Source organism: Belonocnema kinseyi, chromosome 7 (assembly GCF_010883055.1).
Source record: "Belonocnema kinseyi isolate 2016_QV_RU_SX_M_011 chromosome 7, B_treatae_v1, whole genome shotgun sequence".
Classification (NCBI taxonomy): Eukaryota; Metazoa; Arthropoda; class Insecta; order Hymenoptera; family Cynipidae; genus Belonocnema; species Belonocnema kinseyi.
The window spans coordinates 4,494,741-4,510,688 of NC_046663.1; the positions used below are offsets into that span (position 1 = coordinate 4,494,741).

Below are 15,948 nucleotides of genomic sequence, written 5' to 3' on the forward strand. Positions count from 1 at the left end.
AAATAATTTCCATTTCGACGAAAAAAATGAAATTTTTAACTAAAAAACTATAAATGTTTAACTGGAATACTTGAATTTTCAAACAAGAAGATTACTTTTCTAAAAAAAAAGATGATCATTCAACAAAAAATGTGTATTTTTAACGAAATAGTTCAATTTTACACTAAAAAAGACCAAATTTTTATTCAAATAGTTGAATTTTTAGCTAAAAAAAATGAATTTTCAACTAAAATAATGAATATTTAACTGGAATACTTAAATTTTCATTTCCAAAAATAAATTTTCAAACAAAAAGATTACTTTTCAACAAAATAAACGAATTTTCAACGAAATAGTTAAATTTTCAAGTTAAAAAAATTCTTAACCATGTAGTTAAATTTTAAAATAAAATGATAAATATATAATTATAATAATTATAATAATACTTGAATTTGCAACCAAAAAGATGAATTTTCAATCAAGAAGATTAACTTTCTACAAAAAAAAAAAACGATTTTTCAACAAAATACATGAATTTTCAATTTAAAAAAAAGAAGAAAATCTCAATCAAATAAAGATTATTTTTAAAAAAATTACGTTTCAGCCAAGAAAAAACAAACAAATTTTCAATCAAAGTGATAAATTTTCAACTAAAATGATAAATATTCAACTGGAACAGATGAATTTAAAACGAAAAAGATGAATTTTTAACAAAACAGTTTAAATTTCCATCAAATAATTTTACTTTCAATGAAAAAAATGAATTTTTAACTAAAAAACAATTAATGTTTAACTGGAATACTTGAATTTTCAATCCAAAAAGATGAATTTTCAAACAAGAAGATTACTTTTTTACAAAAAAAAAAAAAAAAAAGATTATTCAACAAAAAATGTGTATTTTTAACGAAATAGATCAATTTTTCCCTAAAAAAGTACAAATTTTCATACAAAGTAAAGAATTGTCAACGAAATAGTTAAATTTTCAAGTTAAAAAAATTCTCAGCCAAGTAGTTCAATTTTAAAATAAAATGATAAATATATAATTAGAATACTTGAATTTGCAATCAAAAAGATGAATTTTCAATCAAGAAGATTAACTTTCTACCAAAAATGTCGATTTTTCAATAAAATAAATGAATTTTACAAATTTAAAACAATAGAAGAAAATCTCAACCAAATAGTTAAATTTTAAACTAAAAAAAGATGATTAAAAAAAATATATGTTTCCGAAAAAAAAACATCCACATTTTCAACCAGAGTGATGAATTTCCAACTAAAATGATAAATCTTCAACTGGAATAGATGAATTTTTAACAAAAGAAGTCAATTGTCAACCAAATAGTTTTATTTTCACTGAAGAACATGAATTTCCAACTAAAATAATGAATATTTAACTAGAATACTTAATTTTCAATCCAAAAAGACGATTTTTTAACAAAATCCCTGAATTTTCAACAAAAATTATGAATATTCAACTGAAATAGATGAATTTTAAACAAAAAAGGATGAATTTTTAATAAAAGAGTTGAACTTTTAACCAAATAGTTTTTTTTTTCAACCAAAAGGAAGAATTTTCAACTAAAGAACAATGAATGTTTAACTGGAATACTTGAATTTTCAATCCAAAAGATGTATGTTCAAACAAAAAGATTACTTTTCTATAAAAAAAGAAAATTATTCAACAAAAATATGTATTTTTAACGAACTAGATCAATTTTCCCCTAAAAGAGACAAAATTTTCATCCAAATAGTTGAATTTTTAAATAAAAAAAATAAATAATTTTCATGTAAGAAGATTAATTTCTACCAAAGAAGACGCGTTTTCAAAAAAATACAGGAATATTCAACTAAAAAGATAAATTGTGAAAGAAAAATTTGTATAGTTACATTTTAAGTTAAAAGAAAAAAAAAGTTCAACCAAAGAGATAAATTTTTCACTAAAATAATGAATATTTCAAAAACGAATATTTTGAAAAAATAATCATTTTTATCAACAACAAAAATTGTTTAAAAACAACTAATTTTCAAACGAGATGAATTTTCAACTTCAATGATGAATGCTGGCCAGAAGACAAAAAAAACTTAAGATCAATTTATGTAAAATGATGAATCTTTAACTGGAATAGTTGAACTTTAAACAAAAAAGACGAATTTTCAACTAAAATTATGAATCCTTAATTGGTATAGTTGAATTTTCAACCGAGCAGATTTATTTTCGTCCAAAAAAGACGAATTTTCAACCAAATTAACAAAGTTTTGATAAAAAAAAAGAAACATTTTCAACCAAACATTGAGTAAGTAAATTTTTATTTAAACAAATAATTTTCAATGAAAAAAATTTTTTTTTATCAAAAAGGTGAATTTTCAACTAAAATGATGGAATATTCAACTTTGGTAGTTGAATTTTCAACAAAGAAACATACCAATTTTCAATAACGAAAGATTTTTAGTCAAATGAGAAAAAAAAGTCCAAGTAGATTATTTTTCTGACAAAAAGACGAGTTTTTAACGAAATACATGATTTTTCAACTGAAGAAGACAAATTTTTTAAACAAAAATTGAATATTTAAATTTTGAGTTAAAAAATTGTTTCATTTTAAAACAAAGTGCTAAATTTTAAACTAAAATGATGAATCTTCAACTGCAATAAGTTACATTTTAAACCAAAAACGTACAAAAATATAAATATAAATGAATTATAAATAAAAATATAAATATATTTAACTAGAATAATTGATTTTTTTACGAAAAAGATGAATTTTTAAACAGAAAGATTAATTTCTACCAAAGAAGATGAATTTTTTAACTTAAAGTAGATGTATTTTCAACTGAGAGAGATAAATTTTCAATCAGAAATTGAATAATTAAATTTTAATTAAAAAAATTAATGTTCAACCAAAGAGATGAAAATTCTAAACTAAAATAATGGAATAATCAACGAAAATTGCTGAATTTTTAGTTTCAGAAATTAATTTTCAACAAAAAAGGTATAAATCTGAAAATTGAACTATTTGGTTCAAAATTCGTTTTTTGTTGTTGAAATTAAAAAAATTTTCTTTAATAAATATAGCTAAAAATCATTTTTTCTATTTTTTGTTGAAAATTGGACTTTTTTTGCTTGAATTCGACTGTTTTTTTTATTTTAAATTAAGTTATTTTTTTTTGGTTGAGATATGAACTATTAAAGTTTTCGTTTAAAATAAAACTAGTTAGCTAAAGCGGGAACAAATGTGTTACAAAATTATCTTTATGGTTGAAGATTCATCTAAATTTGGAAATTTAACTATCTGGTTGAAAATTTTAGTTTTTTTTTGGTATTGTTGAAAATTAATATTTTTTTTCAACCATTTTTAAGAAACGTAACTAAAAATAAAATTTTCGGGTTTTCGTTGAAAATTGGTCTTTTTCAGGTTGAAAATCAACTATGTGATTGAAAGTTTATTTATTTTGTTGAAAATTCGTCTTTTGCGGTAAAAAATTAATATTTTTGTTACAAAATGCAACAATTTTGTTGAAAATACGTATCTTTTTGGTAAAAAAAATTCATATTTTTTTCAGAATTAAATTATTTTCTTCAAAATTGATCTTTTTGGTCGTAATATACCGTTTTTTTTATTTTTAATTAAATTCTTTTTTGATTGAGATATCAATTATTAATTTTTAAATTATATTAATTATTAAAACTGGAACTAATTTGTGAAAAATTTATTTTTATGTTTGAAGATTCATGTAAATTTGATAATTTAACTATGTGGTTAAAAATTCGTTTTTTGTTGTTGAAATTCTTTTCATAATTTTTAATGAATACAACTAAAATCAATTTTTCCATTTTTTGTTGAAAAACTATTTTTTATTTAAAATTAAATTCTTTTGTTTGTTGATACATGAACTATTAAATCTTTCGTTAAAAATTCAACTAATTAACTAAAACGGGAACAAATATGTTAAAAATTAATTTTTATGGTCGAAGATTCATCTAAATTCGGAAATTTAACTATTTGGTTAAAAATTCGTTTTTTTTTTGTTTTGGTTTTGCTGAAAACTAATATTTTTTCAACAATTTTTAAGATACCAGTTCACGGTTAATGAAATTAAAAAAATGGAACAGTAAAGCTATAAAATTTTTCACTTGAGATAATAAAAACTGAGCTGCAAATGAAAGCACTTAAAGTGGAACTGTTAAATTTTGTACTTTTAAAATTGAAATTTAAAAGTTTTTAATTTAAAAAAAATGTTGTATTCAAATGCTCAATAATTTACGCGTATAAAATTAAAAGTACTAACATTTTTCAATATAAAAAAATATAAATCCACGTTATCATTTTCAATGTTATAAATTCAAAAATCAATCAATGAACTTTAAAATTTTCAAAATTATATAATTTTAAGGAATATTAAGCAAGAAACATTAAATATTGAAAAATTAAAAAAATTTTAACTGAACACTTCTTAAATTAGACATTTAATTATTTTATTTTAAATAGTTTAAACATCCTTGGAAAGCTTCAAAATCTTAAGAAATCTATAAGTTGCTTTAAATTTAAAATTATTTTTGAAATTTTTTCAGAACTTCTAAATATATATACTTCTAAATATATAATATATGTAATAATAATATATATAAATATTTATAAAACAAAATGTAGATTTTCGCTGATTTTTAACAAAAAAAGTAGATTCTTTTTAAGAATTCTGAAAGGCTTCAAAAGAATAAAAATATTTTCTTAAAGTTCCTAGAAAAATTAAAAATAACTTTTCATTTTGAAAAATTATTTTAAGACAATATTTAAAAAGTTTTTCAAAGATTTAAATAAACTTTTCAAAAAAGATTCTAGAAGATTTTAAGAAAACTTTCTAAAATTTGCATGATAATTTTTTATCTTTTTAAAACTCCCAAATATCTATTAAAATTACTCAAATTTTTTCTACAAATGTTTATTTGTAAATTTTACAACAAAATTTTAAAATTTCACTTACAAATTAAGCATTTTCCAAATACAACAATTAACATAGTAACTTTTAAATATTTGATTTTCATTTACTTGTCTTAAATAAAAATTCAAATATTGCTAAATATTCAATAATTAATCTTTTTTTTAATTAAAAATTTCAACTTGATGCAAAATCCTGTTAAATAAAACAAGAATCCAACGACCAAATTTGTACCACAAAGAATAAACGAAAACCAAAAATCCTATTGTAATCAAAAAAAAAAAAAAACGAAAAAATAAATTAAAATTTTTTGACAAAAATAAAAAAGAGGAAAGAAAAATGAGGATGTGGTTGACTGCCTTCTCATTTTTCTTTCCTCTTTTTTATTTTTGTCCAAAAATTTTATTTTTTTGTTTTTTTTCGGATTACAATAGGATTTTTGGTTTTCGTTTATTCGCTGTGGTCCAAATTTGGTCGCTGAATTCTTGTTTTATTTAACAGGATTTTGCACCAATTTGATTATTGGACGTTAAACGGGATTTTTAATTGGGATTTTGGTTTAATTTAAAGTTCGTAAATTTTAAAAGTTTCAAATTAAATGGGTAAAAATTGAATAAGACTGAAAAAATATTTTAAATTTAATAAAATCCTTTAATCAAGAATATATTATTATGAAGTTATTTTTAGGTTGAAAATAGTTGATAAACTTTCAGTCACATGCTCACATTTGTTTAATGACTAAGATTTTCAAATTAAAACTGTTTAATTTCTAACGTTAAAATCTGAACATTATTAAATTTTGAACGGATTTAAAATCGTTTTGTCAAATTGCTTTTGTTAATTTTTTATCACTTAATGTACAGATAAATTAAAAAAAAATCATTTATTGAATAAAAATATTTTTTATCAAAAACTTCCAACATTTAAAAATTCTTTAAATTAAAAATGTAAGCTAAATAATAGCATAATCGAAAAATATAACAATTTAACTAATTATTTAAAAACTGTTGAAATCGAACGCGAACAGATTTTTCTTTTACAAAATTCTAAAATTCCCGGTAGTAAAAAAAAACTATCATTTCCCGGTTTTCCTAGTCTCGAAAAATTCCCGGTCATTTCCTGGTCCAGCAACCACCCTGGCAATGTAACTGAAAATCAAATTTTGATTTTTTTTTCGAAAATTGGTCTTTTTCAGTTGAAAATTCATCTTTTGCGATAGAAAATTAATATTTTTGTTACAAACTGCAACTATTTTGTTCAAAATACGTACTTTTGATTTGAAACTACATATTTTTTTAGTAGGAGATTCATCTTTTCTTGTAGAAGATTAATATTTGTTGGTAGAAGATTAAACATTTTTGGTAGAAACAAAAAAATTTTCAATTTAAAATGACTCTGTTTTGGCTGGCTCAACTATTTTTGATAAAAATTTGTCTTTTGGTTGAATCCACAATTTTTGGTTTAAAATTAAAATAATTTTCAGTTGAAAATTCAACTACAAAGCTAAAATTGAACTAATATGTTAAGAAATCATTTAAATGGTTAAACATTCATCACTTTGTTTGAAAATTTACCTATTTTGGTGAAAATTAGTCTTTTATTTAAAACATTTTAAAAACATAATTTAAACTCAAAATAATCCATTTTTGGTTGAAAATTGTGCTTTTTAATCCAAGAATTTCACTATTTAATTGACACTTGATGTGTTTTGTTGAAAATTCGTCTTTTCCGGTAGAAAAGTAATTTTCTTAGTTTAAAAATGATCTTTTTGTCTGAAAATTCAAATATTTGGTTCGCAATTGAAAGCTTTTTAAATTGATTTTATCATAGTACCGAAATTAATTTGATTGAAAAACTCGAAATCTGAAAAATTTGAGTCTCGGCGGTTTTAAATGCTCTAAATAATTAAAATAAATAATAAAAATTACCATCTGAATCCATGGAACCGAGTGCTTGGCCCTTAGCATATCTGAGGAGTTCTGGTAAAAGAGGAGATGAGTTTTTACTCGCAATTATTAAAGCTGAATCGTGACCTGTTTCCTCTGATGTAGGGTTTGCTCCCGCTTCCAATAAAGCGTTCACTATATCCGGACCGGCATCAGTTTTCAAAGCCAATTCCAAACTTGTCTATAGATTTAAAAAATATTATTATCACTTAATATTCTATTCATAAAAGGGGGGTAATTTTTTATAAGTGAAGGCATTCAAAGGATAGTTGGTACATCCAAAACGATATTTCAATTTTAAAGAAATATTGTTAGACTTTAGTTTTTTGAAAATATTTAATTCGGGCCTCACAGTTCATGAAAAGTCAAGGTGAATTTTAAAAAATCAAATGAATTGCAAACATTTTAAAAATATGAAAATATGTCATTGAATTCAATAACAGGGTGGCCGTTTTAATCAAAGAAAAAAATTCCCGGTAATTTCTCGGTTCACAAATATTTTTCACCGCTAATGAAATAAAAAAATTACACTAATGGCAAAATTTGTTCTATTTAAAGTGATCAAAACTGAGCTGCAATTTAAAGCACTCAAAGGGGAAATCTTGAATTTTAAACTTGTAAAATTAAAACTTTGACAGTTTTTTTTATTAAAAACTGTTGTATTCAAATGCTCAATAATTTACACGTATAAAATGAAAGCCTTTTCACACTTTTCAACTGAACGATTTAAAATTAAATGCATTCGGTTCCAAAAATACAAATCCAAATTATAATTCGTTATAATCTAAATTGAAGAATCAATCTAAGCATTACATTTTTTTCAAAATTATATCATTTTAAGCAATTTTAAGCTAGAAACATTAAAAATTGAACGATTTAAATTTGTTATTCGAAATCTGTCAAAATCTATATTTTATTTCAAATGAGGCCATGCACTATTTTCATCGAAATTTTGTCACAAATAGTAGTATCTTGCCGGTACACGTAGACACTTTATTTAAATAATTTGAAATAATTTCAAATTATTTTCCAATTTGTTCAAAATTTCTAAAAATGTCTTTACCTTTCCGATTTTTCTAAGAATAACAGGTGTTCAATTGTTATTTATATATCGAAATTCAATAATTTGACTTAAAAATTAAATTTTTTTAACTAGAACACAATTAAAACTGTAAAGTCCAAAGTTTAGTTTTTTCCTTTAGTTTTAAATATTTGATTTATAATTACTGATTTTAAATGAACAGTCTGATAATTCTTAATATTAAATAATTATTCTTTTTCTTAATTGAAAATTTTCAAAGTGAACAGTTTGAAATGGAATATTTTAGACTGAATTATTATTTGAAAAATAAAAACCTTTGCTTATGAATATATTATTTTGAAGTTAGTTGAAAATTGAAAATAGTTTATAAAGTTTCAATCGAGGTTTTACATTTTTTTAACTAATTATACTTTTTCATTCTTAAAGTAATATTTAATTTAAAAAATCGCGATTAATTTATATTCAAAGATGATCAACTAAAAATTTTTTTTAATCAAAAAAAATCTATTTTAAATGCTTCTAATTTTTAATTGTTTAAGTTTTTAAAAACAATTTAAATATAGAATGGAAATTTTGTAAAGTGAAAGACTTTCGAATTATGCATTTTAAACTTAATGCTATCATAATTTAAAAAGATCACAATTTAACTGATTATTTGAAAATCGGTTGAAATCAAAGTTGGACAGATGTTTTATTCTAAAAATGTTGTAAAATCTCCGGTCAAAAAATAAATTCACTGTGAATTTAATAAAAACTTTTAAAAATTGAGAGAAAAAAATCCATTAAATTAAGCAGAATTTAGTAAATTTAGAAGAATTGAAGTTAATAAAAAATGCAAGCAAATCGCAAAGAATTAAAAAGAATTCAGGGTAAAATATACGAATGTAGGGGAAATTAAAAAAAAATCAAATCACCTCGAATTTTTGAAAATCTTATTAATTTCTAACTAAAAGGTCACCAATGGCTACAAAACAATTCGAAATTTTTAAAATTAATTGGACAAATTTAAGGGAAAAAAATCAAATAAATCCATTTATTTCAGTTAACTTTGAGTCAATTTAGAAGAATTTAAGGGAAATGAGAAGAATTCGATGAATTTCATAAAAAAATGCGACCGAATTTAAAAAACAATCAAGTGAATTGAAAATAATAGAAAAAATTAAAACAAAAATCTATTGAATTAAGTAGAATTGAGTGAATTTAGAAGAATTAAAGTGAATTAAAAAAATATTCAAAGGAATTCCAAAGAATTAAAAAAAAATTCAGGGTGAATTCTAAGAAAAAATTTAATCACTTCAAATCTTTAAAAACTACTAATTTCTAACCAAAAAAGTGACTAATGATTTATTTCAGTAAAATTTAATTGAATTTAGAATAATTTACAGTTTACAAGACTTCAAGATGAATAAAATAAAATATTTTCAAAAAGCCATTTAATTGAGTGAAATTAAGTGAATTGAGAAGAATTCGAAAGAATTTAAAAGAATTCAGGTCAAATTCCAAATAAAATTCCCAAAAATATTAGAAAATCTTTTCAAATCCTTGAAATCCCTCACTTCTTTTTAAATCAGTAAAAAGTTTCTTTGTAATTTTTTTAAGTAAACTAAAATACTTTAAATCCCTTAAAAGCTTTGAAGTCTTTAATTTTGTTAAAATACCAATGATCTGTAAAAATTGTGATTTAAAAAAAAATCCATTGAAATAAGTAAAATTCAGGAAATTTAGAAGAATTCAAATGAATTGAAAAAAAAATTAAAAGAATTCCAAAGAGTTACAAATATTTCAGGATGAACTCGAAAAATAATTTTAAATCTCTTCAAATCTTTGAAACCCTACAAAATACCTCACGTACCGTGAATACATTCTTAGAAATCCACTAAAATATTATAAAATTTAGTGAACTTTTATGATATTTCCTGAACTCCTGGAAAATATATTAAAATACGTCGAGCTTAAAAATCCCTTAAAATCACTGAAATCTTATAAAACCTTGTGAAGTCTTTTAAAATACCTATATCTTCTGAAATTCTAAAAAAATTTTTTTTTTTTAAATATTTCAAACGCTTTGAATTACCTTCAAATTAATGAAATTAATAAGAAATTCCCTAAATTATTTCAAATTAAAATCTCTTAAAAATGCCTTAGATTTTAGAAGTTTAAAAATTCAACCGTTTGATTGACGTTCTGTAGAAATTGAATCTTTTTTGGTTAAAAATTTGAGTGTCTGGTTAAAAATTAATTTTTTTCGGTTGAAAATTACTAGCTTTTTCATTGAAGATTTATATTTTAGGGTTGAAAATTCAACTCTTTATAGAAAATTCGTATTTGTGGCTTAAAGTTAAATAATTTAGCAAAAAATTGGGTTGAAAATTCAACTATTTTGTTAAACATTTAGCTATTTTGTTTGAAAATGTATTTCTTTCTGTAGAAATTTAATCTCCTTTGTTTAAAAATACTATTCCCTAGTTAAAAATTAATCTGGGTTGAAAATGTAACTCTTTGTAGAAAATTCCTATTTGCGGCTAACAGACAAAACAATTTTATAGAACACTTAACTATTTAGTTCAAAATTGATATATTTTGTTGATAATTCGTCTTTTTTTTGTAAAAAATCCAATTTTTTGTTAATAATTATAACTATAGATGAAAATTAATTTTCCTTTGGTTAAAAAATAATTTTTTAACTGCAAATTTAACTATTTTGTTGAAAATTCAACTTTTCTATAAAAAAGTCGTCTTTTTGAATTCCAAATTCCACAATTTGGTAAAAAATTCAAGCATTTGGTACAATATTTTACTATAGTGTAGAAAATACTTTTTTTTTAAAATTAATTCTCCTCAATCAAAATTTAGCTACTACTGATACGAATATTCAACAAAGTAGTTGATTTTCTAACCAAATAGTTCAGTTTTCCACATATAAAGATGGATGTTAAGCCAAGTGCTCAAATAATTAAATTTTCACGCAAAAAATACAGATTTCTTAAAAGATAGTTAATTTTTTAGCAAAAAATTTATTTTTAACTAAGAAAGGTAAATTTTCAACCAAGAAAGATTTCTTTTCTACAAAAAAAAAAGATAATTTTCAATCCAAAAGAACGAATTTTCTATCCAAAAAGATAAATGTGAATAAAAAAGTTGAATTTTTAATAAAATAACTAAATCTTCAACAAAGTAGTTGGATTTTTAACATAAAAAAATGAATCTTAAGCCAAATGGTCAAATAGTTGAATTTTCAAGATAAGAAGACGGACTTTTAAGAAGACAGTTGATTTTCAACAAAGTAATAGAATTTTTCATAAAAAAATGTAATAATTAAATTTAAAAAATTTATTGTAACCAAACCGTTGAACTTTCAAGTAAAAAACGTAAAATTTTCAGCAAAAAGTTAAATTTTTAACCAATTAATTGAGTTTTTAACCTACCAAAATGAATTTTCAATCTACAAAGAAAAATTTTCAACCAAAAAGTTGATTTTATATATTTGATATTTTGATTATTCAACAACATTTTTGTCAACCAAGAAAGATTAAGTTGAAACTAAAAAAGCAGAATATTAAATTTTCGATAAAAAATATGACTTTTTAACAGAATAGTTTAATTATTATTATTATTAACCAAACTGATGCATTTTTTTCAAACGTAACGATTAAACTTTAACAAGAAAAAAAGTTGAAATTTCTTTGATATTTTATATTTTAAACAAAAAATATTTCAAATGAAAAACAGTTCAATTCGACCAAAAAAGATTATCTGCCAAAAGAGATGAATTTCCAACAAAATGTTTAAATTTCCGAAAAAAATTAATTTTTAACCAAATAGTGGAATTTTCAAGCAGAATCAGAATTTTTAAATAAAAGATGAATTTTCAACAAAATAGGTAAATTTCTAATTAAATAGTTGGGGGCTTTCAACATACGAAGATGACTTTTCAACCAAATAAAGAAGTTTTTTTTAGAAGGCAGTCGATTTTTTAAGATCAATTTTCATTTTCCAACAAAAAGATAAGATTTTAATTAAGAATAATTAAATTTTCAATAATTACATTTTTAACAAAATAGTTACATTTTCCATCTAAGAGTAGATTTCTTAAGCAAAATAGATCATACAAAAAATATAATACTAAAGTTTTCGATCAAACAGGTAAATTTTCTTGAAGACCGTAAAAAACGAGGAATTCTTTTTTTTGAAAATGGGAAAAGACGGAAAAATTAAAGGCTATATTTTTAAAAAACAGTTGATTTTTTAACAAAAATTTTCATTTTTCACCAAGAAAGATAATGTGTTAAGTTTTTTCGATAAATTGTTGATTTTCAATCAAAGAATATTTAATTTTTTAACAAAATAATCGAATTTTCAACCAAAATGCAGATTCCTTAACCAAAAGAGATAAATTATAAACCTAAAATATAATACTAAACTCTTCAATCTAACAGATAAATTTTCTTGAAGACAGCAAAAAACGAGGAATTTTTTTGAAAATGCGAAAAGACGGAAAAACTAAAGACTATATTTTTAGAAAACAGTTGATTTTTTAACAACAATTTTTATTTTCCATCAAGAAGAATAATGTATTAACTTTTTTTCGATAGAAGAATATTTAACTTTCAAACAAAATAGTCGAGTTTTCAAAAAAAATAATTAAATTTTAAACCAAAAAGTAGATTTCTTAACCAAAAGAGATAAATTATAAACAAAAAATATAAAACTACACTTTTTTTAATGAAAAATCGTACTTTTTTAGAAGGGAAGAAAGCAAGGAATTCTTTTTAAAATTCGAAAAGATGGAAAAGGCTAAAGACGATTTTTATTTAGAAAACAGTTGATTCTTTAACAAAAATTTTCAAAATTAAATTTTTGATAAAAAAAAAACTTTTCAACAGTATAGTTGAATTTTCAACAAAATAATTTAATTTTCTCGCAAAAAGTAGATTTCTGAACTAAAATAGATCAATTATAAATAAAAAATACCATACTTTTTTTATCAAAAATGGAAATTTTCTAGAAGAGAAGAAAACGAAGAATTCTTTTGAAAATAGGAAAAGGTGAGAAAGAGTGAGAAAGTCTGAAAAACCAATAAAATAAAATCTTTTTAAGAAAACAAAAAAGTTAAATTTTTGAAAAAAGTAAATATAGCTTTTTAACAGCGTATTTAAATTTTAAACAAAATAATCGAATTTTCAATTAAAAAGTAGATTTTTTAACCAAAATAGATAAATTAGAAACCAAAAATATAACACTAGACTTTTTTTTATAAAAATTGGGAATTTTCTAGCAGAGAAGAAAACGAGGAATTATTTGAAAAATTCGAAAAGATGGAGAAGACTTAAAGACAATTTTTTTGAGAAGACGATTGATTTTTTAACAACATTTTTAATTTTCCACCAAGAAGGATAATGTTTTAACTAAGAAAACAAAACAGTTAAATTTTCGTTAATAGAAAATATAACTTTTTTAGAGAATATTCAAATTTTAAACAAAATAGGTAAATTACAAACTAAAAATATAACACTAGACTTTTTTGATCAAAAATGGGAATTTTTTGGAGACAGGAAAAAACGAGGAATTCTTTTGAAAATGCAAAAAGATGGAAAAGACTAAAGACGATTTTTATTTAGAAGACAGTTGATTCTTTAACAACAATTTTTATTTTCCAGCAAGAAAGGTACGGTTTCAACTAAGAAAACAAAACAGTTAAATTTTCGATAAAAGAAAAAATAACTTCTTAACAGAGTAGTCGATTTTTCAACCAAATAATCGAATTTTCAACCAAACAGTAGATTTTTTAACCAAAAGAGATCAATTATAAACCAGACTTTAAAAAAAGGGAATTTTCTAGAAGAGAAGAAAACGAGGAATTGTTTTGAGAATTTGAAAAGATGGAATAGTCTAAAGACGATTTTTTTAGAATACAGTTGATTTTTCAACTAAAATTTTCATTTTCCACCAACAAAACAAAACTCTACTGTTATATTATAATACTAGACTAAAGGTAGATTTTCGCAGATTTTAAACAAAAAATTAGATTCTTTTCAAGAATTGTGAAAAGCTTCAAAAGAATAAAAACATTTTCTTAAGATTCATTGGAAAATAAAAAATAATTTTTCATTGTGAAAAATTATTAAAAGACAATATTTAAAAAATCTTGAAAGCTTTAAACAAAAATTAAAAAAAAAAATTCTAGAAGATTTTAATAGAACTTCCTAAAATTTGCATGATAATTTTTTATCTTTTTAAAGATTTAGTTCAAGATTCTTTACTTTGAAATATTTGGTTTCAATTTACTTGTCTCGAATAAAAATTAAAATCTTGCTAAATATTTAATTTTAAGTAAAAAAAACATTTGTCATTTCAATGTTATTTTCTATGACATACATAAATTTTCAGTAAAAAAAAAACACTAAATTTTCAACAAGAAAAAGGAATTTATAATAAATAGGCGAAATTTTTCACCAAAAAGATAAATTTTGAAACCAAAGGACGAATTTTCAATAAATAAAGATGAATTCTCTACAACAAATGTGATAGTTGATATTTGAAAGAAAAAATGTTTAAAATTTTCAATTAAAAAGTAGATTCCTTAAGCAAAATAGATCAATTATAAACCAAAAATATAATACTAAACTTTTTTTTTATCAAAAATGTGAATTTTCTAGAAGAGAAAAAAACGATGAATTCTATTGAAAATTCGAAAAGATTGAAAATATTAAAGAAAATAAAAACCTTAAATTTTCGATAAAAAAATATAACTTTTTTAGAGAATATTTAAATTTTAAACAAAATAATCAAATTTTCAACCAAAAATATAATTCTCTATCCAAAAAAAGTTATTTTCTATAACATACATAAATTTTGAGTAAAAAAAAAAAACAACTAATTTTAACAAGAAAAAGGAATTTATACCAAATAAGAGAAATTTTTCACCAAAATATAAACTTTGAAACCAAAGGACGAATTTTCAATAAATAAAGATGAATTCTCAACAACAAATGTGATAGTTGATATTTGAAAGAAAAAATGTTTAACATTTTCAATTAAAAATTAGATTTTTTAAGCAAAATAGATCAATTATAAATCAAAAATATAATACTAGACTTTTTTTTTAATGAAAAATGTGAATTTTCTAGAAGAGAAGAAAACGATGAATTCTTTTGAAAATTCGAAAAGATTGAAAAGACAATTTTTTTGTAGAAGATAGTTGATTTTCTAACAACAATTTTCAAAATTAAATTTTTGATAACTTTTCAACAGTATAGTTGAATTTTCAACAAAATAATTCAATTTTCTCGCAAAAAGTAGATTTCTGAACTAAAATAGATCAATTGTAAATCAAAAATACAAAACATTTTTTTTATAAAAAATGGGAATTTTCTAAAAGAGAAGAAAACGAAGAATTCTTTTGAAAATTCGAAAAGAGTGAAAATACTAAAGAAACTTTTTTTTTTGAGAAATAGTTGATTTTCTAACAACAATTTTCAAAATTAAATTTTTGATAAAAAAAGATAACTTTTCAACAGTATAGTTGAATTTTCAACAAAATAATTCAATTTTCTCGCAAAAAGTAGATTTCTAAACTAAAATAGATGAATTATAAATCAAAAATACAAAACATTTTTTTTATCAAAAATGGGAATTTTCTAAAAGAGAAGAAAACGAAGAATTCTTTTGAAAATTCGAAAAGAGTGAAAATACTAAAGACAATTTTTTTTGTAGAAATAGTTGATTTTCTAATAACAATTTTCAAAATTAAATTTTTTATAACTTTTCAACAGTATAGTTGAATTTTCAACAAAATAATTCAATATTCTCGCAAAAAGTAGATTTCTAAACTAAAATAGATGAATTATAAATCAAAAATACAATAATTTTTTTATCAAAAATGGGAATTTTCTAAAAGAGAAGAAAACGAAGAATTTTTTTGAAAATTCGAAAAGTCTGAAAATACTGAAGAAACTTTTTTTTTTGAGAAATAGTTGATTTTCTAACAACAATTTTCAAAATTAAATTTTTGATAAAAAAAGATAACTTTTCAACAGTATAGTTGAATTT

The 15,948-nt window shown here is 21.6% G+C and overlaps 1 protein-coding gene across 1 annotated transcript in view; it reads right to left on the reverse strand.

Annotated features, from left to right (window-relative positions):
- LOC117175928 overlaps positions 1–15,948 on the reverse strand; it is a 24,684-nt gene that overhangs the window by 4,837 nt on the left and 3,899 nt on the right. Inside the window, exon 2 of the mRNA XM_033365778.1 lies at positions 6,840–7,038. Within this exon, the coding sequence (XP_033221669.1) occupies positions 6,840–7,038 (199 nt within the window). The remainder of the gene's footprint in view (positions 1–6,839; positions 7,039–15,948) is intronic.